Source organism: Paramormyrops kingsleyae, chromosome 24 (assembly GCF_048594095.1).
Source record: "Paramormyrops kingsleyae isolate MSU_618 chromosome 24, PKINGS_0.4, whole genome shotgun sequence".
NCBI classification, from domain to species: domain Eukaryota; kingdom Metazoa; phylum Chordata; class Actinopteri; order Osteoglossiformes; family Mormyridae; genus Paramormyrops; species Paramormyrops kingsleyae.
Genome location: NC_132820.1, coordinates 726,302 through 751,293, shown reverse-complemented (window position 1 = coordinate 751,293; position 24,992 = coordinate 726,302). Strand labels below are relative to the sequence as shown.

Below are 24,992 nucleotides of genomic sequence, written 5' to 3'. Positions count from 1 at the left end.
GATTCACACCAATGCCTTATTTAATAAAACAAAGGCTTTAAGATTTGTCAGCTAAGGCTGATCCATTGAGGCAGTTCATTTAAAGGTGCTGTCGATACTTTGTGTCAGTAAGGCTCATGAAACAACAACAGCATTTTGTTATGTAAATACTGGCCTTTTTAATAATAAAAAGCACTTAATATTCTAAGAGCCCGTTTGTACTATCAGCAAAGTAAATGTAGTATCTTAGATATTTTAGTATCTTAAAATCATAATCATTGCAAACAGAGCTTGTAAATTATTCACAATATTCAGTTACATATTATATAGCTTGGTAAAGAAGCATAATGAATATTTTAAAAAGTTTTATTTACAAGATTTTCAAATAGGATAATAATTACATTCAAGCCTCAAAGTTTAAAAAAATCGCAGACTGTGTAATTGCCATATATAGACATGTGCTGAATACCCCTGCAGGACTGTAAGCATTTAGTTACTGTTTTAAATGCAGAGAAGTGCAGAAAAAATAGCACCGTTTAAAACTAAGATACGCTGAGGTTCACAAGGGAGCCATTAAGTGGACATTAAAATGCAATCATCACACTCCATCGGTGTGACAGAAGGTGTGTTAAATACCATCGGTGTGTAAAATGTGAGACAGGTCGAGGGCTCAGTGTGTTATATCCAATGGGAGTGCAGAATTTGAGACAGGTCAAGGCCTCAGTGTGTTATACCCCATGAGTGTGTAGAATGTGAGACAGGTCGAGGGCTCAGTGTGTTATATCCCATGAGTGTGCAAAATGTGAGACAGGTTGAGGGCTCAGTGTGTTATATGCCATGAGTGTGTAGAATGTGAGACAGGTTGAGGGCTCAGTGTGTTATATTCAATTGGTGTGTAGCATGTGACATAGGTCAAGGGCTCAGTATATTATATCCCATGGGTGTGTAAAATGTGAGACAGGTCGAGGGCTCAGTGTGTTATATCCCATGAGTGTGTAGAATGTGACATAGGACAAGGGCTCAGTGTGTTATATCCCATGGGTGTGTAGAATGTGAGACAGGTCGAGGGCTCAGTGTGTTATATCCCATGAGTGTGTAGAATGTGAGACAGGTCGAGGGCTCAGCATGTTAAATCTGTAGAGTGTGAGATGGGTCGAGGGCTCAGTGTGTTAAATCCCATGGGTGTGTAGAATGTGAGTCAGAGAGAAGGACTCACTGCCTTTATAAGGGGATGTGAAAGGACTCCTTGATCCACTGGTCCCTGGAGTTCTGAGCAGGCTGTGGAAGCGGCAGAGATGTGGTAGATGGGGCCTGAGGGCCCCCCTGTCCTTGATGTTCCTCGTCCTCCTCTATCTCCTCCTCCTCCTCTTCTTCCTCAGAATAGCCGTTCTCTGTGGTGAAGGAGCTCTCAGAGAGGAGGGAGGATGAGTAGTCATGAAAGACTCCTTTGCACTCCTGGATAGACTCATAAAGAGACCAGAGCTGACAGAGCAGAGACATGTCCAGCTGGCGGAGGCCCACCTTGGGAGTGAGACAAAGGGCAGTGAATGATCTCTCAGTACACAGCGCTCTGAAGCTGTTCAACTCGGTCATTTTAAAAACACGTACCAAGTTTCCCAGAGCTATGAAGGTGAAAATGGCGATTTGCGACCACTTTTAGTGTTTCTTTTAATGTGCTGCGGAGAAACTTAGTTTTATGTGTTGCCTCTACTTGTCTATGCTGCCATACAAACACAAACTGCTTTGGATGTAACTCAACTTCGGCCTAATTGAACTGAAGGGCAGTTTTATGTCTGCGCCGATTCCCCCCGTACCATTTCCTTACGGAGCACGGCGAGCGCCGCGTCCAGGCTGGCCGGTTTGCTACGCCCGAGAGAGTCGCTGAACCGGGACTTGCTAATGTCGGCCTGGATGCGGGTCTTCTTGCTGTAGACTTTCTCGATGTCCCTCCAGGAGCCGCCGCTGGAGTTGAGGATGCCGCTGAGGCCCTTCGGCAGCGGGGGCAGACCCTCGATGAAGCAGACGCTCCCGACCGGACACTCGGGTGCAGAAGCGGGCTGCAGTCCGTTCATCTTCCCGTCCATCACTAGTGAAATAAGATGTTCAAATACGCTCAATAACAAACCAAATCCTACCATACTTTACCTAAAAAGGTCGCATCATAATGTAGGTCATATAGCCTATTCATGTAGATTCTAATTTCCTTTTATGATCTGGGAATTGACACATTGATTTTAGTTTTACATCTCAATGCTATGCATCTATAAACAGCGGTGTGCTGGTAGATCGCAGCCGGTAAGCGTACGCTACTTTGTATCAGGATAAATCGTGTTTTTACGAATAAACGCAAATACTCCCAGATGCCGAAAGGACTGAAAGAGAATACGCGACGCGATCTGAGTGGCTTTTTTTCAGAGCAGGACGCCCCTGTTTCCCAGCACGTATTAAAAAGGACACTAAAGGCTGAAGTAGCGCCTCACCTCCGGCCGCGATGTCCGCTATTCCGTGCCCAGATGTCTAACTGCAGCTCTGAAGCGCCGCCGGTCCCAGCAGCTCCATCAGCGGCGCTGTAGTTCTGGGGCTCGCTGCCCTCCGTGCGTCCCTTTGTCTGCGCTCCCCCATCGCCCCTTTCGCCTCCCCGCCCACATCCTCCCGACCCCTCAAGGACTCTCGGAGGCCGCTTTTTTTAAGCAATAATACTATTATTAAACCAAAGTAATACCATAAAAAAATATGGGCTTCACAAAAGGAGATTGAAAAATCAACGTTTAACACCGTTAACCTGCAATTTCAGACTGTATATTATGTACTTGCTAAATGAAAGTAAATGACATTTCGTATATCCCCCATTCCCAAGAGCAAAATAACGTGAAAGCAAAGGAGTAAAGTTCCAAAACAACGGTGAAGTTGGAGTTTATTGGCAGGGCATATGATGTGAATTTCACCAAGTAACTGATCCACACATTCGTGTCCAAGCTGTACAATGTAGCTACAGAGAGCCTCGATTAAACTGTGCGGTGGGTGTGAATCTGAGTCTAATATCTGGGAGGTTTTCTACGGTCTGCTCTTCTACTACAGTTTTTTTTCTTCATAACAATACAGGTAAATGATCAGGAACTAATCATCCTGAACACAGCTGTTCTTCAGGACTGAAAACAGCTCTACCATTAAATTGAATAACTTTAAATAGGTGTATTGGTATGACTCTGCATTATGGGAAAAGTTTCAGAACATATTACAATGGCCTCTCCTTTACTCTTAAAGTGACAGTCTTACAAATAAAAGGTTGACATCACGCAGCTCTACCACAGAAACAGCAGCAGCCTCAAAGCACCAGGACCATGACTGGTCAGCACATGACGGGTTTGTTTTTAAGGTTCCCCTTTATTGGGACGGAGGGCTGTGTTTTTCCAGCTTTGGGGAGCATGGATCGGCCTGATCTGAGATGTTCCTGCTGTAATACCACGTTTAAAAAGGGGAAGGAAAGGAGAGAGCGACGTCTAGGGGAACCAGCGTCAGGGCTGTTGCAGTTCCTTCAGGCTACGCAGGGACTCTGCACAGCTCCGGATAAGGCCGCACAGCTGGGCGCTGGCTTCTACCGCAGTGGACTGCTGAAGCTCCTGTGCAGCCCAGCGCAGCTTCTGCAGCAAAGCCTCCTCGGCACAGGACACGGCAGGGTGCTGCGTGTGGGCAGGCGCCGGCACCGGGGTCTGGATGGGCCGAACGGGTTTGGGCACCGTGGCGACGTTGCAGGATGTCAGTCCGGGCACAGACGCGGGTGCGGCAGGGGCCGGAGGTGCGAGCAACGGCCCTCGCAGCCCTGAGGCGGCACCCTCGCAGTGCTCGGGCCGTGGGAGCCCGGATACTGAGAGGGAGGAGTCACCGGCCGAGGCCCCGCCCACCTGCGGGGAGTCCTGAGCTGCCAGCTGCCTCTCCCTGACCTGTGACAGCGCGGCCTGTGCATTGAGTGCTGGGTGGAGAAGGAAAAAGCAGGGGTTCAGGAGCGGGGCAGCCATGCGGAGCTACGCAGGGAGGAAGCTGCCAGGCGCACAGAGGGGCTCATACCCGGGTTGTCCTTGTCGACATCCGAGTCCAGTTCCTGACAGGCCACGCAATAGTTCTTCTTCTGCCTGTCCTGCAGCAGGATCGTCTGGAAGGAAACGCCATCCTTATTCCACGTAACGTTTTGCACTGGAAAATTTATGAACCATCTGCAATATTTGTTTCACGATAATTAAAGCAGCACAGGACAGTGAGACGGCGGGCAGCCCTGTTGCTTCACATCGCCAAGGAAACGGGAGTGAATCCCAACTCGGTTAAAACCTTCCATTAGTGTTGCAAAGGATTCCTGCTGCAGTCCAAAAACATGCTTTAGGTGACTCAGCATTTCTGAATTACCCACTGCATGCAGTGTGTGTGTGTGTGCCCTGCAATACACCGACATCCCATCCAGAATGCTCCCCACCTTTGTCCTGATGTTGCTTGGCAGAGGCTCCAGGCTGCCTGCAGCCCTACACTGCATGTGGAGGGAATGCAGGTCACTCACCTCACACTGGCCGCACGTCTCGCCCAGCATCTTGTAACCCTTCAGGAGGTAGTCTCCCATGAGCTTGCTAATTTTATCCTGACGTTCCCTCCGAGCCTGGATGACCTTCATCTCGGCTTCAGAAGGAGGTTCCCAATCAAACTCTTCATCCTCTGCAACAAGGGCAGGAAAGACTGTATCACACCTGTGACCTTCCTGTCACCAGCTAGGCCCGGATGTCACGAAGAGGATTACGCTTTCAATCAAACGGTCAACACGGGTCTTCTGGAAATCTATGAATAACCATTCAAACCAGTTAACACCTAACTAGTCACTTACCTGGTTACCATTACTGATGGAAAGGTTAACCTTACAAGCTGATCTTTCATGCATATTCCAGCTATAATTTCCACATCGACATGCTGATGCCACACTTAACATACAGTCCACAGAAAAACAAATGTTTCGTCAGACATCCCACTACACAAATATATTATCTTACAGTAATCAAGTACAAGATAATACGAGACAGAAATAAAGCATTTACCACTTGATCATATAGATACAATTATAAAACAATTTCGCCCTTGGATTAATAAGTTATATCTCGTCGTATCTATCTTAAATATCTTAGCTGTTAATATACCGGCAGCAAACCGAGGTCATCATTAAATTCAAGCTCATTCAATTTCTAATTTTTAAGTCTTTAAACATAAAACGGATCCATGCTGCAAGGATCAAGTAGCAAAGGAACACAGCAGGAATAGCATCGATTCATTCAGCTTCCCTTACACGGAAAGACTGCACTGCCTTCATAATAAAACCAAGGAAAACACAGTGTTAATGCAACAACATAAAAAATAAAAATGAAAGGAACCTGCATTGAGTGCCATATTTTCAGAAACTGTTTCCCAAGCACGCCTTCGACGGGGAACCGCCACGGCCGCTTTCTATGGTGCGTAGCGATGCAGCGGGAAAATAGCATGTGTGCTGTGCCATGCTGCCACCTAGCGGCGCGGAGGGCGCATCGCCGACTCGTGGTTGCTGTTTAGCAAAAAGGGTTCGTTTACCTGCGGTATAGCTGCGTAAAGAAGAATCGCATAACAGTTATGCAGTGTGGGAATGCTAAATATTAACCCCAAAGACACGCTGTTTCGTATGTATAGAGAGTATTTAGTGAACACAATTATAAAATTAAGTACCATGAATGTTATTTTAACGAATATATAATTTTTAGAATATATTTATGGAAAATACATTGTAGCTATGGCTTTACAATAAAGTTATATGGGCTGCTGGCTTGCCCACGATGAATAGTTTGTCTGTAGTGCTATATAAATGCCTTTATCACAGAGTCGCATGGCCGTGGGGGGCGGCTGTCACTCTGCTCTGTCTTTTCACTCCCCAAGGCTGCTCAGCCACCATCCGTCATCTGTCCCCCCTCTACTGACCAACCATAGTCCAGGCGGTATGTGATCTACAAAGAAAGCGCGGCGCAGCCTCAAATGCGGCACCCGCTTATTATTATTTTTTTTTTTGTAAGATGTACTTTTATGTTTTATATTATTATATGTTTTATAATAATGAACCAGATGAGCAATTTTGGCGGTGATCTAATTCTTGTTTCATGTTTGTATAACGCATTTATTTAGTCTTTGGGGGCTGTTCACATCAAAAGATACGCTAATTCGCATTTTAATTGTGCTAATAGTTGCGAACATGTGGTTTTGAGAATCTCATGTACATATTTCAATTAATCCACCAATACGTAGATGTGGAATGAAATCTACGGGGCAATTAAACGCATAATGCAGTTTGAGTTGCTTAAATTAGCAGTTTTGCGGACCAATCTCACGGAAAACAGACCAGGGACTGATTTTTATTAGTTATATTTTATTTCTGAAATGCCCAGGGCAGTATATTTGAGTACACTTAGTAAAATACTTCATGTTTAGCCAAAGGAATGCACTCCGTAAACTGTTTGTTTGTTTGTGTCCATGTGTACATTATGTGGAGCAGATCCTGCCATGCACTGCTGTCCTATCAAAGGTGTACCTGCCTGAGATGGGGTCCAGGCCCCCCATGACTCTAAACTGGATAATAATTTGGAGATAGAATGATTTACAAAGATATATCTGTCTAGCTGACATAAACTGTATGTAGGGCAGGGGTTGTCAAAGAATTTGCCCAGTTATAATGCTGAACCTTCTTGCCCTTTAAGTTCTACACGAATCTCCTAAAGTGAGCTGCGAGTTGCCGTCCCACAGATTTACAGTGGTGCTGCCACACCAGCAGGTTTCGCATTAGCGTGGGACACGATCCCAGTGTCGACCTCCTCTGCAGGGTCTCCTCGCCACCTGCCCTGCCAAAGACCTCCGAGCCACCGGAGGGAGCTCTCATCCCAATTCACAGGAAAGAGCAGCAGGAGGTAGCCTACTCCAATGGTACTGGCTGCTGCCAATCTGACTTGGCTGAGCTGAGGCGATGCATCCAGGTAGAAGTCTGCAGCTAGGAAAAGCAGATGGCAAGACGTCAGTCCAGAGCTGTTTTATACACGTCAACAAATGTCATTTTTTATTTAAACAGCCTTCTATTCATACAGCTGTCAGCCTGCACTGCATCTCTGTCATTATGCTTAGTAATTCCCTTTACAAACATTTAACAGCAGTTGTGCCATTGTGATCATCTCCCCCCTGCCTCTGGCGGTACCTGTGCTGGCTGGGACGCTCATCAAGATGCCGAGCGCGATGAGGGCCGGGTAGGTGAGCGGCCTTCCCAGAGTCACCGCGGCGGTGAAGGCTGGGCGGCAGGGGAGGCGTGACGTTAGCCGGCTCATTAATGAAGCAGCACGTCAGCAATTCCTGCATGTTTGTAAATGCAGTTAAAGCAGCTGTTAAGGTGTCTGGTTCAGATCCCGGAGTCGGCAGAGTAAATTCCCCGTTGGGCCCCGACGAGGCCCTTAACCCCCCAATCGCGCCAGGGACTGTCTGCCCCTGCCCTCTCAAAAAATGTACACTATTCAGCCCAAAGTATGTGGACACCAGCTTGTCCAAAGTCTCATTACGAAACCAAGGGCATTAACGTGAAGTTGGTCCACCCTTTGTTGCTGTAACAGCCTGTGTCCTTCTGGGAAGGTTTCCCATTAGATATTGGCACGTTGCTGGATTTGCTGCCATTCAGGTTAGGTATTGATGTTGGGTGATCAGGTCCCGTTCTGTGAGCTTGTGTGGCCGACCACTTCACACCTGAACTTGCTCACAGATTTTGTGACCTTCACTCACAGTCACTTCACTTAATGTTGACCAGGGCAGCTCTAGCAGGACAGAAATGAGGTGAACTGCCTTGTTGGAAAGATGGCGTCCTGCGATGGTGCCAAGTGGACAGTCAATAGCCTCTTTAACACAACCACCCGTTCTGCTGATAATGATTGTTGCAGGAGTTTGCATGGCTGTGTGCTTAATTATACACCTGCGTCAGCAGTGGGTGTGGATTAAACAGGAAATTCCTCTGATTAATTGGCAGGTCCGCGTATTTTTGGCCCTATATGTACGTCTAATTGAGCAATAATCTGTCTGCTAGCTGTGATGAGAAAATGACGCCTTGTGTGAAACCTGACATGACACTTAACGCAGAAGCATAGCGTCTGCTTGGGGGTGGAACTGGGTGCTGGGCGGCGGCTCACAGAGCGACAGCAGGCCTGCCAGGCACAGCTCTCCCCAGGCCGCGTCCTGAGTGGCTGGCCAGTCCTCCACGCCCGTCAGGCAGAGCAGGCCGCTGAGCCAGGACTGCAGGACGGTGCCGCACATCCCCACGCAGGACAGCAGCACGCTGGCGCCCCCTGGCTGCTCCTCCCCCACACGCCTCCTAAGGAGAACCTGGGGGACGGGGCGATGCACAATGCAGCCAGCAGGGGGTGGCAGCGAAGGCAGCGGCGCGGTAACATGCTCACACGCATCCACTGACCTTGAAGAGGGCCGAGGCACATGCAGAACCCACCGCCAGGGCCACGCCCATGATGGAGTCGCCATGGAAACCATCCGCATAGGCCATCATGACAATTCCGGTGACGGAAAGGATAGTCCCCACTATCTGGGGGAAAGGACAGAACGTGGCTGTGCATTTTCACCACCATCCCATTTTACGTGGCTGTGCTTTTTCACCACCATCCCATTTTACGTGGCTGTGCTTTTTCACCACTATCCCATTTTACGTGGCTGTGCTTTTTCACCACTATCCCATTTTCCTGCTTCTACCTTTCAGTGGTTTGGCTCTTTGTGGTCCCAGTGTCCTGCAGAAGGTTTTTTGCTGAGACTTCCTGTGACCGCCGCCCCCTCAGTGACACCTCCACCCCAATGCCAGCAGGACGCTTGATGGGCAGAGCTGGCCATGTGACCAGACGGCCCCCTTCCCAAAGTCCTAGTGGGGGTCCCCGCTTACCCTCACTCCCATGAAGGTGTCCCTCAGGCCGATCCAGGAGAGCAGGAACGCGAAGGCGGGGCTGCAGCACAGGATGGCGCTGGCGTCGCCGGCGGAGATGCGGCGGAGAGCCAGCAAGTACAAGTAGCAGGAGAGGCTCCAGAGCACGGAGAAGGGGGCCGCAGTCCGGAGCATCGCGCGCAGGGTCACACCCTCCTCCCCCAGGAAGGCGCTGCACTGCCTGGCGGACAAGAGGGGCCCGCAGCCACAAGCACTTATGGGTAAAGCACCAGCAGATGAATGAGGACACATTTCTGAGCAAAAAGTGCCCAACTTGAAGACATGAGGGGTGTAAGAGGAGAGAGGGTGTTATTTAGGGATCTAATGAAGGTTGTGACAACAGACACCCATATGAAATCCATCCATCCAGCTTTACACCCCTTATCTAGGGCTGGAGAAGTCTAGAGGCTCTCCAGGGAGCAGGATGCAGGAGGACACCCTGCAGGAGATGCTGTTGGGGCTGAACTAGAGATGTCAGTCAGCATAACTGCACGTTGGCACCACAGGAGGAAACCCACACAACAGAAACCCCAGCCACCCAGTGCAGAGGCAGGGTTCGAACCCTGAACCCCAAAGGATTGAAACCAGAAGCCACCACACCACCCACATAACAAGAAAGTAAAAAAGAAATATCTTAAGAGTCACGTAAAATCGTGAAAACATCAAAGGCAATTCATTACACTGACTGGTTTAGCTGGAGATCTGAGTAGATTAGGATGATAAAGCAGCTTATGATAAAAGGCTTTAGATCCTGTGAGAGTCTGTTTGGCTATCACTCTGCGAAGAGATAATCCCAGGCTGCCCCCCCGCCGCAGCAATCACTAATTTTCTGCGCTATGTTGATATACGTCTCTGGTGAGAAGCAAAGTGGGTGACATCATCACCTCACACCCTGGCACTGGTGCTTGTTTGCTCCTCCTCATGGTACTTTGGATCACTAAAACAGTGCCACCTTCAGGTTACCCTTAGTATGTGCCTCCAGCGATGCTCCAGTATCTCATCACACTCCACGCTCACCGGGACAGACTCCAGAACAGAGGTGGATAGTTCAGGTCCAGAAAATAAAAATTCAAACTAAGATTTTGATTCAGCCATTCAGTACAGTATAAAGCAGGGTCTCCCAACCTGGTCCAGGGGACCGCAGACAGTCCACGTTTTTGTTCCCTCCCGATGCTCCAATGATCAAAAACAAATCACCCTAGGGAGCTGGGAGGGAGCAAAAATGTGGACTGTCTGGCAGGGAGCAAAAATGTGGACTGTCTGCGGGTCCCCAGGAATTGGGTTGGGAAACACAGTCACAGTGTACTCAACTGGTTGTTTGAAGCAAAATCTTGGTCTGGATTTTTACTTTCTGAACCTCAACTCCCCACGCCTGTTCCAGAATCACCACAGCTGCGAAATGAATGGACCAGCTCAGTGGCGCCACCTGAAGGATGCCGTGGGGCCCTGCCTCTTCTCCGCGCCTACAAGCTGGCCCAGGTAGTAGAATGGGAAGAGCAGCAAGTTCCCCGCACAGCAGAAGCAGGTGATGAAGAAGGGCGCGTGCCATCTCTGTAGGACCGCCCTGGCGCTCTGTGTGCCGCCGGCCAAGGACAGGGCCACCGAGGGCCCCAACAGCAGACCCCAGGCCACCCGCCGCATCACCTGCAGTGGCCACCGGGGGCAGCAGCTGCCCGCGTGACCAGCCCAGCCCTCTGCCATGGGAATGCCAGCTTCAGGTCCCTTATCTCTCTGCCCGTCTGCAGCAGAGCAGGAGAGAGAACAAGATCAACAGCAAGGACCCCCAGTGTTCCACTGACCCCCCCCCCCAAAAAAAAATTAAATAAAAATCACTGTTTTATGGTTTGGTCGTCTCGTTCTTTTACAAATCATATTACAGACAAGTCCTCAAATAGTGTATTTTCGGAAATACTCCTATGTTCTGATTAAAGGTTCCCAGAAGGGAAAATAACCCTTCAGATGCAGAGAGTAAGACGTATGTGAAAAACCAAGAGCGGAACCCTGCAGAGATAATTATGCAGAGCAAAGAGAACGTTTCTCGCTTCCTATTTATGCAGCATTTCATTCATATTCTGAGCTACTTGCAAGGCATCCTGGGAAAGGAAAAAAAACCTAAGAGTCCAAAAATTGATCATCAGACAGGATTTTTACTTCTCTTCTAATGACGAGTAGAAGAAAATAGTCTTGGACCTTTTAAAGGCGCAGATCAGAGCAACCGTGGTCTATGACAACGGCGACAGCCTCAATCACTTACTTCTAGTAGAGGAAAGTGCAGAATCAGTTGTTTGCTATTAAATCATAGACTTTCACAGCTATTTTTGTATCCCTTGACCAGTAGACTGGTACTGGGTCACAGTGACAAATTCAAACTGCAAAATAAATTCAATCATAAGGCGGAATATCACCAACATCCCGGTGGGTACACGCAACATAAAACCATGAGTAACATGTGAGTAACGCGGAGTCACCGGGTACGAGAGCATGGGCTGGAGCAGGTTACCTGGCAGAGCAAGCGGGGAGGGGGCCACCCTGGCCATCAGCCTGTTCATGGTCACGCAGACTCTCTGTGCAGGTGGTGGGAGTGTAAGCTTGTGATCCGCAAGGAGGGCAGGGGGATTGGGGATTAATGTGCATGAGGGGTAAGGGGATTACGAGAGCGCCTCATACTGGCCATCTGGGTGCAGAGCCGTTGTGTCATCCAATGATTTTTAGATGGAAATGTTTTTTTTTGGGGGTCCAAGGCACGTAGTCTTTCTTTTTTTTATTTTGCTATGCCAAGAATCGTGTAAATCATACACAAGGCTTGAGTGATGGTTTGGGGGCCTTTCGGAGATGCCACAATGGACAGAACTTACCCCAGCCATCATCATGATGGTGAGGATGATGGAGAGAACACACAAAAATCCAGGAAGGTAAAAAAAAAAAAAAAGGTTTAAACACTTACTGCTGAGAGCTCTGGGTACGTTGGGCTTCTGGCACGTTCCGTAAACCTGTGAGTGGATGCGGAGCAGCAGGAAACTCAGCCGGGGGTGTTCCTGTAGGAAGACGCTGACCCCCCCCCCCCCCCTGCAGGGAGACACCCACCAGAGCGTAATCTTACAGTCCCCCCCGTTAGTCGTACCTCAGACACAAGGACAAACACTGAAACGACACGGACTCTGAAGAATTCAAATCACAGGTTTTAGACATTTATTGGTCCAGAGAATACAAAAACATTTGCAAAAAATTGATTGTTGAATCTCTTTACAACGTACAAAAGTCAAACTTTTTTTTTTTCTTCCCTGAAAAGAGCACAACCCTACTAGTAATGAGCAGTAAACCAGGTTAGGATTACCAGCCGCCTGTCCAGATGGGAGGGAGCATCGCCCCCTGGTGGCCCTGATGGGGCCAGCAGCAACCGGAGGAGGGGAGTGTGTACTGGAGCGCGCGCCACACACACAAAGACACACACGCGCACACACACACACACGCGCACACACACACACACACACACACACACACACACACACGCACACACAATCAGGAACAAGATGGCTTGTAAAAAAAGGGTCCCATTAAAAACAGGGAACACGGGCACTAACATTTTTTAAAGAGGTGTTTGAAACTCAAGATTGTGTATTAACACAAAATTTGTTTTATAAACCAAAGTTTTTGAACTTCATTTTCCATTTCAAACTTTTTCATTATTAAACCATTACAATACCAAAAGAAAATTAATCCAACACCTCTGCCGAACGTTTCGGCTCAATCGTGGAAAACCAGCAGATCAGGGGCTTAGCGATCAGAAAGGAGACCATTTGCCGTCCTCCTGTGACTGATACCAGGTGGCCCAGTACCAAGGCTGAGATGCAAACTCACTGGCACTCGTCCCACATCTATGACCACAAATACTGCACTTTCTACAGGGTACAGCCAGATGAAGGCAAACACACAACATTGTCTATTAGAGACTGATGTTGACATCATCAATACCAGCGTCATTTTTCTGGACAACACGCATGCACCTGAGTAAACCTTGAGGCATGTGAACCAGGAACAAAGAAAAGAGAGTCAGGCTGGGGTATCAGACTAGGGTGCCCCCGTGTGGCAGGATCAGGAAAGACACCCGTTTGGGGGGGCGGGGGTTTGAGGGAGTAGGAACTCAAAACAGAAAGACGTCAATAAGGATGGCGTTGTGAGAGCCGCCGGACTCGCACCGTGGGCCGGACTCGGGCAGGCTTCAGTCCTCCAGCACGATGGGCTCACTGGACACGGCGGCCAGCACTGGCACTGGTGCCGCCTTCAGCTTCACCAGCAGGTGGGGCTTCCGGGCCGCACGCCGCATCTCGCCCTGGTTGAGAGCCTTCCGGAGGGCCCTGAAACAGGGGCCACGGATAACTGAACACTCATCGAGCGTGACGAGACATAAATCTGCCTTTTATACGGTCTACAAACAACTATTATCAAATGAAGTGCAAACAGGCACTTCCTGATTTTAATCTGTGGCACTCTTGTCTCGATATTTCTGCCTTAATGAAATTTGTTGCTGGGGCCAGACGTCAGTAACTGGCAGTAGGATCGAAGGCCAGTGGAGAGTCAAAAGGGCAACCGATCGCTATTGGGCCCGATGCGTACCTCGTGTCTTTGGTGGCCACGAAGACCACGGGGTTGGGGGAGTCGCCGTTGTTGACCTTCTGCCTCTTGATCACGGACTGGCCGGCGTTCTGCACACTCGGCGCCAACGCCCTGCCGTTACTGGGCGGCTGTGGCCAATCACAAGAAAGCACAAGATAGCTGGGTCACGCAAGGTCATCTGAAGGTCGAGGCTGGGCACCCAGCTTAACCTGCATGGCACAGAAGAGGGAGAGCGGAGGGGGCACTCACGGCGTCGAGTGGCCTCTTGCCCAGAAGACTGGCAGCGGCCCGCGGCTGCCCAGATTGGTTGCGGTTGATGGGCACTGGGGGGCCCCTGGAGGGCTTCAGCCTCTGAGGGGTCTGAAGGGCTAATCAGTCACATGAGGGTGTATTTAGACAAACTCTGCAAATTACATCCGTCTCCCAAACCAAGAGTCCCCTTTGACGCACATCGGTTCCTACCAAGTTTCTTGACTACAGTGGCCAGGGCAGGTCGGGACTTGGCTGGCTTGGGCTTCAGCAGTCCCTTGGGGGCTTTGGGAAGCCTGGCCATACCTAATGGAGGGGAGTCAGAGAGAGAGGATGTCAGGGAGCCCGGCCAGAGCGAAAGGAGGAGAGTCACAGAGAGAGAGAGAGTCACAGAGAGAGAGAGGAGAGAGAGAGAGAGAGAGAGAGAGAGAGAGAGAGAGAGAACGTAATAAAAATAAAATGCAGTGGGCAAACAATGATAGTTCTTCCACTAGACCTTCGAATAAGTCTGGGCAGTTACTGTCTGTGGAGGACAAACCTCGGCTTCAGTACCTCTGCAGCGGCTGATTTTACTTCTTATAATTCTGCCATTCGCCTCATTTCAAAATAGATGCAGAAACCAACAGAAAAATGCATTTGTTTTTGACATGCATTATTAATTCTAGGAATTATCTTCTTAAACCTGAATGTGAAACTATTTTGCGTGGGCCGGTAAATATGGCTTTTGACCAGGTCTGCTATAGAGAGTCTAGGTGAAACTGTCACTACAGTACAGACAGTGCGTGCGTGGGGGGGGGGGGGAGCACGGTAAGCCACGGCGTGGAGCCGCTCCCGCAGTGACTCACACTCGGTCCTGAGCGCGGTGGCGCTGACGGGGGCATAGGGGCGCCGGGCTGCCCGCCGGGGCCTCAGCACGTCGGCACACAGCCGCCGGGCCAACCGCGTCAGCGCCGAGGCCTGCAGGAGGAACGTCTGCCTATTCTTGGCCAGCAGCTTTGCACGGTTGGCGCTGCCCGCAGCAAACGGAGACATGTCCTGCACCTCCGGGGGGGTGAGCTGGCTCCTGGGCGCGTCATCCTGGTGGGGTGGGGGGAAGCAGGCGTTATGGCCGCGTCACGTCAGGAGTGCGAGTGGGGGGGGGGGGGGGGGGAGGACGTACCGAGCTGCCCCGGACTGCACCCTCCAGCTGCGTGGGGGTCTTCAGGCCCCCGTACTTCTTCCAGTAAACCCAGCAAGATGCACAGAGCCTGCACTGCATGCTGGGAGGGCCCCAGGCATACCACTGCTGCGAGTGGGCAGCTGGAACAGAGCAAGGAGTTTAGGGGCCTCTAGGCGCATTCGCCTCACTGATTAGCCCCAACAGTACCCAGACCCCAAATGACCCCCCCGGCATCTCACAGTGGCAGCTCTCGCAGCTGTGTCCCTTCTGGAACCCTGTAGTCCCGTTCGATCCCGGTTTACTACCAGGAACCAGGATCTGGTTGGGGTTGGGTTTGGTGCTGCAGTGGCAGAAAAGCAGAGATCACCGTGTAGGACCTGCTGTCACCCTCGCACCTGGACTAGCGTGCACAGGCAGTACGAAGGCAAGAGACAACGTCATTCTAAGCCAACGGCTTGTGTCTCCAGTTCAGTTGCTGTTCTTTGCCCACACACCCCCAGGCCCCACCCACACACTTACTAGGTGGGGATGTAGACCTGCTTCAGCTTGCTGTCTGCTTCCGCTGCCTTGAGCCTTTTCTGGAAAGGATTCAGAAGGACAGCATCGTCACTGCCATAGGCTGCGATCAAAGACTAACAAAGAGCGTGTAGCCCGATGCACGACTGCTCCTAAATGCTACTTCCAATAAAAACTCATTGACAGAACAGAATGCGATGCGAGAGAGCGTCATTGCGGTCGGGGGCATGTTTTACATCCATCCATAGGTGATTATCCAGCACCAGCTTACGGTGAACTGGGAGTCTATTTCAGGGAGAACAGGGCAGGGGGCAGACAGAGAGAGACAGAGGCAGACAGAGAGAGACAGAGGCAGACAGAGAGAGACAGAGGCAGACAGAGAGAGACAGAGGCAGACAGAGAGAGACAGAGGCAGACAGAGAGAGACAGAGGCAGACAGACAGAGGCAGATAGAGAGAGACAGAGGCAGACAGAGAGAGACAGACAGAGAGAGACAGAGGCAGACAGAGAGAGACAGAGGCAGACAGAGAGAGACAGAGGCAGACAGAGAGAGACAGAGGCAGACAGAGAGAGACAGAGGCAGACAGACAGAGGCAGATAGAGAGAGACAGAGGCAGACAGAGAGAGACAGACAGAGAGAGACAGAGGCAGACAGAGAGAGGCAGACAGAGAGAGACAGAGGCAGACAGAGAGAGACAGAGGCAGACAGAGAGAGACAGAGGCAGACAGAGAGAGACAGAGAGAGACAGAGAGAGACAGAGAGAGACAGAGGCAGACAGAGAGAGACAGAGGCAGACAGACCTCCACCTGCCCTGTATCTTTAAATCATAAATCATGCATCCATTCTGCCACAATTCCTGATCCAGTGTGGGATCTCAAACAGCCTCGATTCCATCCCAGGAAGCAGAGCATACAGGGGACACAGCCTGCACCGCCCACGACTGACAGCCGCCCGCCTAAAGCCCGGGGCTCCCTGAGGATACCTGCTGGATGTAGCGGTCGGTAGTCTTCCACATGTAGTAGAACTGCACAATGCTGGCCAGCGACTTCCAGGGCAGCTGAGGAGGGAGAAGATGCCATGAGGGACGGCTACCTAAGCGAAGAGCGGTTGAGGCGCGCCATGGGAAGCCCTCACTGCAGAGCCGGACACTCTCAGCCCAAGCTCCGCGCTCTGGCCGCGATACATTTCGAAGCTGTAAACCTGCCGCCAAACCGGCCTGCTTGACAGGGCCTCTCCCCTTTCCGGAAGCATCGCGGTCAGATGGTCATTTCAATCATAGGCTCCACCTCTGAAATCTAAAGACCCCTCGAGTGTCAAGATCCCTAAAAGCGAGGTCCTGTAATATTAAATCGCTAACAATTCCAGCATGTACCCTGGGAGGTACTGGCGCCCCCTGGTGGTAATGGCAATAGGTAATGGCTATATACAGCTGGTCGTAACCTACGGTCCTATAACAATGCTGTCTGGATATGTCCCTTCAAGCCGTAGTTTGGTAACTAAAGTTTGGTTTTGATAACTACGTTAGCCAAGTGTCCCACTGAAAAGAGGTAACGGAGGAATTCCGTTACAGTGTGGGCTGATATAGGCTAGCAGACTGAGCGATCGCTGTACACAGAAGCACCGTTGTCAGCAGAAGTTGCCGATGTATGATAGTTTCACTTGGGTTTTAATGGGCCAAACTGGTCCCTGCCGGGAGAACCACAGAACCGGCACGAGCACCCGGTACCACGTCCGTGAGCGAACCGGCTGCTCTGGTGTGCGGCAGTGCGCGGGCTCACTCACAAAGTCCTGCCGGATGTCGGTGAAGTCCTTGCCGTACTTCTCCAGCGCATCCTCGAAGAGCACAGCCTCCGACGCGCTCCATTCCTCCATCTCGTCCCGGCAGAGCACAGGCCCCCCCCTCGGCACCAGCGTGCACATGGCCTGGGCCAGGTCATACCCACTCCTCTGCAGCGTGTCCATGGCGTGGAACTGGAAGGGAGGGGGTCACACGGGCACAGCGGTTAGGGGTGAACCGCCAAGTCGCCCCTGCAGCAGGGGGTGGGTGCCGCACCATAGCGCCCCCCGGTGGCTCACCAGTGTGATGTCCCTGGAGGCGGCGGCTGCGCTCATGTGCAGGCTGGGCTGCCGGATGGAGCTGCTACAGTCCAGGGCACGTGCAAACGTCCCTATGGCCCTGGGGGGACACCGTCATTATGGTGGCGCCCATGTGACTATCCTGTTCACACAGGGCTGGCCAATAGCAGGGCTTCTGATCAGAGGGGGCGGAGACTACAGAAGTCTAAACCCACTGCTACTTCTGTATTCACAATAGACACCCCCCAGTCGAGGGCAGGCTCAGCTCGACGTGAAAAAACAGCTGGACAGTTAACAGCTCAGGCAGTGCCAAAAACACGCTATTAAGCTGCGGGAATTCTCTCCAGTGGCACAGCATTGAAATGCAAACTCTAGAGCATCTAGGGTGAAGAGGTGTAATTACAGACACAAGCACATCAGGCGTGAGAGCTCAGGGGGGTTCCACAAAGCAGGATCTCACACTTAGCTGGGTTAAGTTACTCACCGGGCCACCACCAGGAACTGGTCGATCTCAGGGTCCTTCAGCTGATTGTCAGGGTCCCACACCATGGTCTCCAGCTTCTCCAGCATGCGGCCGTCCGACACCCCTGACAGTTAATTCCAGTTATGTTTTAATCCCACGTCACAACCCTTCAATTTTAGGAAACAAAGTTCTCTGTCAACTGACACAGGATTCTGGGTGGCCACCCAGTGCCCTGGCGAGCCACACGGCCCCCACCCAACAGGACTAAAAGTGAACAGGGGACACCGGCGGGCAATGGGACACCGGCGGGCAATGGGACACCGGCGGGCAATGGGACACCGGCGGCATAACCTAACCACAGACGAGGGACGCCCTTTTCGCAGGCACGTCACTGCAGGGTAAGGTGCCAGTCCCCTGTCCAGATCGCTGTTGGGTGGCCTCCTTTTAGCCCCTTTGTCCAGCCCCTCCCCACTACTCACCTCCCCACTACTCACCTCCCCACTACTCACCTCCCCACTACTCACCTCCCCACTACTCACCTCCCCATCAACAACTAACACCACCACCCCTCTCCTACCCCCAACCACAGAAAGCCACACGCATGCATGCGCGCGCACACACACAGACACACACGCATGCATGCGCGCGCACACACACAGACACACACGCATGCATGCGCGCGCACACACACAGACACACACGCATGCATGCGCGCGCACACACACAGACACACACGCATGCATGCGCGCGCACACACACAGACACACACGCATGCATGCGCGCGCACACAGACACACGCATGCATGCGCGCGCACACAGACACACACGCATGCGCGCGCACACAGACACACACGCATGAGATAGATATACTGTTCTGCTTCTGGAGTATGACTCATCATAATATACATCATATATGACAGACAGCCCCCCAGGCCCAAGATGCCAGGCGCCACCCCACCACAGGGTCACCTCTGCCCTCTGCCCCCTCAGCCCTCACACCGCCACACTTGCCTTCTGCCAGCTTGTCCGGGATCTCCGCCTGGTACCGCAAGCCGACCCGGATCTCTCCCTGGTCCGCCAGCAGGGTCTTCTCCATGGGGTCGAACACCAGTGAGTAATAAAAGCAGTCCTGAAAAAGGAGCATACCACGGTAACTACAGGCTTTAGCATGCATTCAGGTACACAGAGAGAAATAAAGACTTAGCTAGCAGTTTCAGGCAGCAGGTATTTAAAGTTCAAATAACTTTTTTGAAAAATATACCATTCAAACTCATGCCTCACCTCCTTCTCCAGATAACCTCCTAGCAGGTCCGTTTCATTCAGGAGGGTCACGTTACACTTTCCCCTTGACAGACAGCGAGGAAACACAAAATAAGGGAGGTTCAGACACCAAGGAGCCCTGCAGGAATGTAATGACTTGAGGGCCCTTGGCCACTGTTAGATTGGGACACTTAAGGCTGCCATGACAGTTCCTCTAAACTAGGGACACTTCACTCTAGTAACAACAGTATTTGAACCAGCTTCCAATGACAAATCTATTCACTCATTTACAGCAAATCTGGCTCTCCGTGTCATACAGAGGAGCTGCTTTTGAGGACTCCAGCACAGGCAAACACGAAGGATGCCTTCCCTGGGGGCCTCTTACCGGATGTGCGTGGCAGGGAGGGACTCAAACTGCCTGGACAGGAAGATCTCTCTGTGCTTCAGTTGATGCTTCTGGGCCTCGGGCAGTGAGGGCTGCTGCGTCTCCTCTTCAAACTCCCCTGGGTGGGGGTGACACAAGAAAGCTCCATCTTAGCATCTTGCCAACCGAACAGAGCACCTGGCCTCCCCCGGCGGCCTCGCACGTGGGCACGTGGCGTTCGGTGGACGTCCGCTAAACAGCACTAAGCCTGTACCCATTCTTCCACATCGCAGGCGGGGAGATTCTTCACCGCTAAACTGGCAAGACGCTAAGGTCTCTCCGTCTGCTCAGCAAATTCTCCAACGCAGCGATTCTCAACACATGGGCTGCGACCCAAGTTCTGAAAGGGTCGTGAGGCGGAGTTGGAAATGTAAGCATTTTAAAGCCAGCAAGCTCCTATGCGGATCCACGATCAGATTCCCCAGGACCGATCCTAGAATTACCCTATATTAATGGGTCTTGGGTCTGCAACTGGTCAGCGCAAATCTAGTGAACACTCAACCAATCAAAGAAGCCAAACCACAGGTGCTTAATTTAAAATTCACTGGCACATCCAATCAGATTTCTGCAATAGGCACTGATTGGTGCAAATTGCAGAGTGCACTGTGCGCTTGATCATAGTGTTAATTTAAACCTATACTTGATATAGGGTCGCGACTGAGCTGGCGTGGTAGAGATTGGGGTTGCGGAGCTAAAAGGTTGAGCATCACTGCTCTAATGCCACAGATAGAAAGGATTCCCAAGTAGCTCTGAACTGATTTGATCACAACTGGGAAAAGAATAATTATACGCAAATAGGCCTGAATGAGTCGCACTGCTGGGGACAAAAAGCCTATAAGAGTGAGACCGCAGAGGGAGCAGATAACGTGGGGGAGGGGTGGGGGGGGTGGAGGTGCAGGGCGGGGTGCAGAGCAGAGGCCGCTAACAGCTACAGGCCGCGATCCTCCAGCACGCCACGTCACTGTTATCGACGCCCGGACTATGAGACAGAGGATTGGGAGGCTGGACCTCTGATCAGAAGGTTGCTGGTTCATATTTGGTGAGGGGCTCAGCGGGGGATCAAGGTCACCTGGGCCACATGTGCGTGGGCCCTTAACCCCCAGGTCCATGTTAGCGGACCCTGCGCTGTGGCCCCCAAGCTATGGACAGCAAGACGGAGTGCTGCTCTCTGCCGACTCCGATGCCAAATAAAGAGATTATCCTCATTTTTACCCCAAACCTGGCAAAGATATTTCACTATTGGGCCCCAGAGTGAGGCCCTGGCCCCCCAGGAGCCTCAAGGACTAGCTGACCCTGCTTTATCAACGGTTTGTGATTGTGAATAAATACATTCAAAAAAAAAAAAAAAAGTAATTCAGGTGACAATGGGCCGAAATACCTCTTGTATATAATCCGTTTTTATCGTTATGGAATCACCTGCCAGTATCAGTACAACAGACGTGAATAATCATGAGTTACGCAGTTTTCGCAGTATGAGGCACAGGAAACCCCTACACGCAGAACAGGACACCGGCAATTAAAATAAAAAGAAAATTTAAAAAAAGACAGTGACAGAGCATCATTTACACCCCCCCTTCTTAAAGGTACAGGCAGCCCAAAATGGGTTTAACTCCTCCAGTGCCCCAGAAACACTGCACACATCGACGGTCTTTTGTTCTACTCAACGTGCCGCAGCATGGGGGTAAGAAGAGCACCAGGGGCAGATAAGACAGAGGGCAGGCTGATGGCAGGGCGCAGTAGGCAGGTGGGCGCTGGGAAGACTGGGAGCTGCGCCAGTGCACTGTATACGAGCACCCTGCCCAAGGTTTGCCCGGGAGCCTGGGGGGGTGTGGGTGGGAGGTATGAATGCATAAAGGGACGTTAAACAGTCAGCAGACGCACAAAAGAACAAGCTGAGATGGGCCCCAGTGCAGATCGAGATCTGCCGGGGATTACTGTGGCCACACCCCCAAACACCACTCATCAACGGGCCTGACATTTGGGCCTGACTAAAGAGACAGAAGGATGCCAGTGTTCTCCTTATCGCCACACGGTGGCTGTACTTGGCACTGCGCTACCATGACCATAAACAAAGTCAAAGGCGCCTTGATTGGAATGAGGAGAGGAGTGGAGCGGAGAGTCACTGGGAGGGGGCGGAGTCACTGGGAGGGGGCGGGGCTGCAGGGACAGGGGGTGGGGGGGGGGCTACTTACTGGCACCGTTGTCAGCCAGGTTGTTAAGAGCTCCAGACAGGTCCCTCCTCCGGAACAGGCACAGCACCTTGGCCTCCACATTGCCGTTGGCGGTCTGAAGGAGACGCACGTGTACAAAAAGAAGTGGTCAGGGGGGGGGGGGGGGCAAGCACCGGCAAGACGGCGGCACAGAAGCAGTCAGGTGTGCGCTTTAGTTATCAGATCAACGCAGGATGGCGTGCATAAGATCTCCCGAGGTTTCTATTAAGCCGGGTTCTGCTGCAGCTTGCAGAGATCAGAAACCTTCAGTAAGGGCCATAAATGTACCTCGAGTTTTATTTTATTTCTTTTACATTAAATATTCCAATTATAAATCCATCATGCTTTCAGAGCAAGATCATGAAGGTCATGAGGACGGATGTCACAGCCCCACCATGATTACCGCACAAATATTTAGTGTATAAAACACATGTGTCTCCAGGTAAACGTAAAAGTCTGTGAGATGAAGAGTTCGCTGAGTGTTTGCTAACAGAGGCTAGCCTAACATTCGATTAGATTAACAGAGGCATGTTTTGTTGACTAAACTGGAGAGGAAATCATGAAAAGCTTCTCATGTTCACCTTGTTGAGTTCCTCTATCCGGCGGATCAGGTACGGATTACTGGACGAGTTCTCAAAGTAAACGTAATCTGCAAGAGTTAAGATGGGGTTACTGTCAGCATTTAACATCTGCACTCATGCATTTCAGTGTGAGGGTTCGAACCCATAATTAGCGTACTCATATCCGCTAGTAAACGACCACTCGCGACCTTGAACCCAGGACTGGGGCACACGATACCTCTATGTCAAACACGTTCTAAAACTACTCTGAAGAAGCTGAATACAAGCACACGAAAAGCTCATGACACTCCGGAATGCACCGGCCACTTTCACGCAAAGGTCCTGACAGGTGTGGGTGAGGCGCAGTGGTGTCTTCTGGTCTGACAGGTACCAGGACAGCGGTTACACTGCGGAGACCAGCCTGTTCGCTTATTCCTCCTGTGAATCGCACAGTTTCTGTTTAATCCAGGCAGCCAAACTATGAAAGCAACTTAAAGACACTATATGTACACCAGCACTCTTGACAGAAGTACACTGTTCAATTCACAAACCCACAGCTTACAATAAATAAAGAAACAGCAGTTCTGATCGTTAACTCGGCTCCACCCAAACATCAATCCATCCAGCCAGCCAGCCAGCGTGCTTCAGACCGACCCCACGGCCTGGCCAGCGCGACTCCAGGCTGCTCGTCACAGAAACGGGGTTATAGCCGAGCAGGTGTCACGAGCTGGCCGCCCTCCCGCAGATGTGAACGTCTGATTATGCTGCACTTCCGCCGATGACAGACCTGGAAGCACTTAAGCGAGACTCGGGGCCCAGGCATAGGCGTGGGCTCGATGCGAGACACCACGCACGCCGAGAGAACAATGCGGGGCGCCGGGCTGCGGGGCGCAACGGGGGAGGTGCGTCAGGGAGAAACTGAGAATGAACCTCAGGTCAAACGAACCCACACCCAGCCTTCTGTACATGCACCGCAGGCCGAGGAAGGTGAATCATGAATAAAGACATAATTATACGGTTCATTCAAGACTTCCCGCACCGATTCAATGGCTGAGCTGTTGGAGCATGTGGTTAAACGTTAAACCAGCTCTGCAATAAAAGCAAGACTATAAAAGTATCGATAAAATGCGACGACAGTGTAAACAGCGCCGTTAAAAAGATAAAAATCAGTGGTGTAACAGGATAAACGTAATAAGCATTGCACGGTGCACGCCGAGCTGCACGGCGTCGTGTCCGTGCACGCCGAGCAGACACGGGACCCATTCCCTACTGTAAATCCCTTACGATAAAAATATGACCCAGCCCAATAATCTACCCACACCTCTAAAAGCCAAGGCGGCAGGGGGCTGAATCGCAGCCCGCATCCCGCGCGCCAGCAGCCACCTTTGCCCGCGTGACCAGCTACCCGCCACACGCGCAGCTCCTCGCTAGTCAGCGCCGCTAACTGCTAAGCGGGCTGCTACAAAGGGAGACACAAAGCACTGGCCCCCGCACGCCGGGACGCCTCGGAGCTCACGGGAGCCAGTAAATATGCACACGGGGAACGGACACCGGGGCCGTACCGCCGCTACTGAGCTCCATCCGGGCGAGCCGGGTAAGATACGGCGGCCGGTCCGCAGCCGCGGTGCCCCGGTGCGCAGCGCTCCGTGACCGGGCTCCGTGCACACAAAGCACTTACCCCCCACTCTGTACATGTTGGCCGCCATTCCTCCTTTATTAAGGCACTAACACCGGGCTGTAAAATGCTTCTCTTACTGTCCCCCTCCACGCCACCGGCAGGTAAACAGGCCAGACTCTGCGATAAAGAGCGGACCTCGGCGCCCGGCAGCGCTCCCCGCCCCACACGCCTCTGCAGCCTTCCCGACGCGGCTCTTCCTCCCGTCCTCTGCTGCGAGCCTCATCTTCCTCTTCTTCACCTCGGCTGGGCTGGCACGCGCTGAGCGGCTCCCCTCGCGCGCGCGCGCACACACACACACGCACACACACACTGCAGGAATCTCCCCTCATTGCAAGATTTAGGATGAACACTTGAGTCTGATTTATTATGATCTGTTAACCTCAGTGTTTACTGGAGGCGCGGATGCTGCGGGCTGCGTATCTAGTGAAAGCTCTGCATTAAACGCGTGATCAATTGTGTTTTAATTATGATATTATTAATGATATGATCACCAGCTTCATATTGGGGGACTGGGAGAATCACCCTTGGTATATTTTGCCGGCGACCGGCCGTCATTATGCCGGACCACCACCAGGAAATCAGGCGTTATTATGCAGAAAAGGACATGTACCTCTTTGTTATTGGTATGCTTGTCAAAAACAAAGCAGTTCCTTGTGTCTTAAAACGTCAGAGTGACGTAATCACTCCTGCTCACGATGCACTGGGAATTACACCCGGACAGAGAATAAAATGCGGCCAACTACTCTGTTTCATGTACGGTGTCCTTGGGTGACTTGAAAGGCGCCTTATAAATAAAATGTAT

The 24,992-nt window shown here is 51.4% G+C and overlaps 4 protein-coding genes across 5 annotated transcripts; all 4 read right to left on the bottom strand.

Moving 5' to 3' along the window:
* Positions 1-133: 133 nt before the first annotated feature.
* On the bottom strand, positions 134-2,618 carry fam89b (family with sequence similarity 89 member B). The gene is made up of 3 exons (XM_023843446.2): positions 2,460-2,618; positions 1,794-2,065; positions 134-1,500 (listed from the first exon to the last, which is right to left on the bottom strand). Exons 2-3 carry the CDS (start codon positions 2,061-2,063, stop codon positions 1,201-1,203), a joined length of 570 nt encoding a protein of 189 aa, XP_023699214.1. The 5' UTR covers positions 2,064-2,065; positions 2,460-2,618; the 3' UTR covers positions 134-1,200.
* Positions 2,619-2,862: 244 nt separating this feature from the next.
* znrd2 (zinc ribbon domain containing 2) lies at positions 2,863-5,532 on the bottom strand. Of its 2 annotated transcripts, none has more exons than XM_023843443.2 (4): positions 5,382-5,532; positions 4,526-4,677; positions 4,045-4,129; positions 2,863-3,949 (listed from the first exon to the last, which is right to left on the bottom strand). In XM_023843443.2, exons 1-4 carry the CDS (start codon positions 5,395-5,397, stop codon positions 3,495-3,497), a joined length of 708 nt encoding a protein of 235 aa, XP_023699211.2. In that variant the 5' UTR covers positions 5,398-5,532; the 3' UTR covers positions 2,863-3,494. The 2 variants fall into 2 exon arrangements, with proteins under 2 accessions (XP_023699211.2, XP_023699212.2); XM_023843444.2 differs by having other exon boundaries at positions 5,386-5,482.
* A 2,595-nt stretch (positions 5,533-8,127) lies between these two features.
* On the bottom strand, positions 8,128-11,529 carry LOC111860112 (solute carrier family 35 member F4). The gene is made up of 5 exons (XM_023843478.2): positions 11,481-11,529; positions 10,407-10,719; positions 8,942-9,161; positions 8,468-8,593; positions 8,128-8,379 (listed from the first exon to the last, which is right to left on the bottom strand). Exons 1-5 carry the CDS (start codon positions 11,527-11,529, stop codon positions 8,128-8,130), a joined length of 960 nt encoding a protein of 319 aa, XP_023699246.2.
* Positions 11,530-12,146: 617 nt separating this feature from the next.
* LOC111860116 (metastasis-associated protein MTA2-like) lies at positions 12,147-24,514 on the bottom strand. The gene is made up of 18 exons (XM_023843479.2): positions 24,191-24,514; positions 22,534-22,601; positions 21,935-22,028; positions 19,704-19,821; positions 19,340-19,403; positions 19,070-19,187; positions 18,080-18,182; positions 17,596-17,695; positions 17,302-17,490; positions 16,502-16,576; positions 15,522-15,580; positions 15,242-15,342; positions 15,003-15,142; positions 14,689-14,920; positions 14,057-14,149; positions 13,844-13,962; positions 13,595-13,722; positions 12,147-13,335 (listed from the first exon to the last, which is right to left on the bottom strand). Exons 1-18 carry the CDS (start codon positions 24,216-24,218, stop codon positions 13,200-13,202), a joined length of 1,965 nt encoding a protein of 654 aa, XP_023699247.1. The 5' UTR covers positions 24,219-24,514; the 3' UTR covers positions 12,147-13,199.
* Positions 24,515-24,992: the final 478 nt, after the last annotated feature.

Excerpts from the sequence above, each read along its gene's own strand:
- fam89b (XM_023843446.2), bottom strand. The coding sequence starts at position 2,063 with ATGGACGGGAAGATGAACGGACTGCAGCCCGCTTCTGCACCCGAGTGT. Across the intron at positions 1,501-1,793 it reads CCGTGCTCCGTAAGGAAATG|GTGGGCCTCCGCCAGCTGGA; the intron begins GTACGGGGGGAA and ends CTCACTCCCAAG.
- znrd2 (XM_023843443.2), bottom strand. Across the intron at positions 4,130-4,525 it reads AGACGTGCGGCCAGTGTGAG|ACGATCCTGCTGCAGGACAG; the intron begins GTGAGTGACCTG and ends GTTTCCTTCCAG. Across the intron at positions 3,950-4,044 it reads TGTCGACAAGGACAACCCGG|CACTCAATGCACAGGCCGCG; the intron begins GTATGAGCCCCT and ends TTCTCCACCCAG.
- LOC111860112 (XM_023843478.2), bottom strand. The coding sequence starts at position 11,529 with ATGAACAGGCTGATGGCCAGGGTGGCCCCCTCCCCGCTTGCTCTGCCA. Across the intron at positions 10,720-11,480 it reads CTCCCCGCTTGCTCTGCCAG|ACGGGCAGAGAGATAAGGGA; the intron begins GTAACCTGCTCC and ends GCTCTGCTGCAG. Across the intron at positions 8,594-8,941 it reads ACACCTTCATGGGAGTGAGG|ATAGTGGGGACTATCCTTTC; the intron begins GTAAGCGGGGAC and ends CCTTTCCCCCAG.
- LOC111860116 (XM_023843479.2), bottom strand. The coding sequence starts at position 24,218 with ATGGCGGCCAACATGTACAGAGTGGGGG. Across the intron at positions 15,581-16,501 it reads CCGACCGCTACATCCAGCAG|AAAAGGCTCAAGGCAGCGGA; the intron begins GTATCCTCAGGG and ends AATCCTTTCCAG. Across the intron at positions 13,336-13,594 it reads GTGGCCACCAAAGACACGAG|GGCCCTCCGGAAGGCTCTCA; the intron begins GTACGCATCGGG and ends CCCCTGTTTCAG.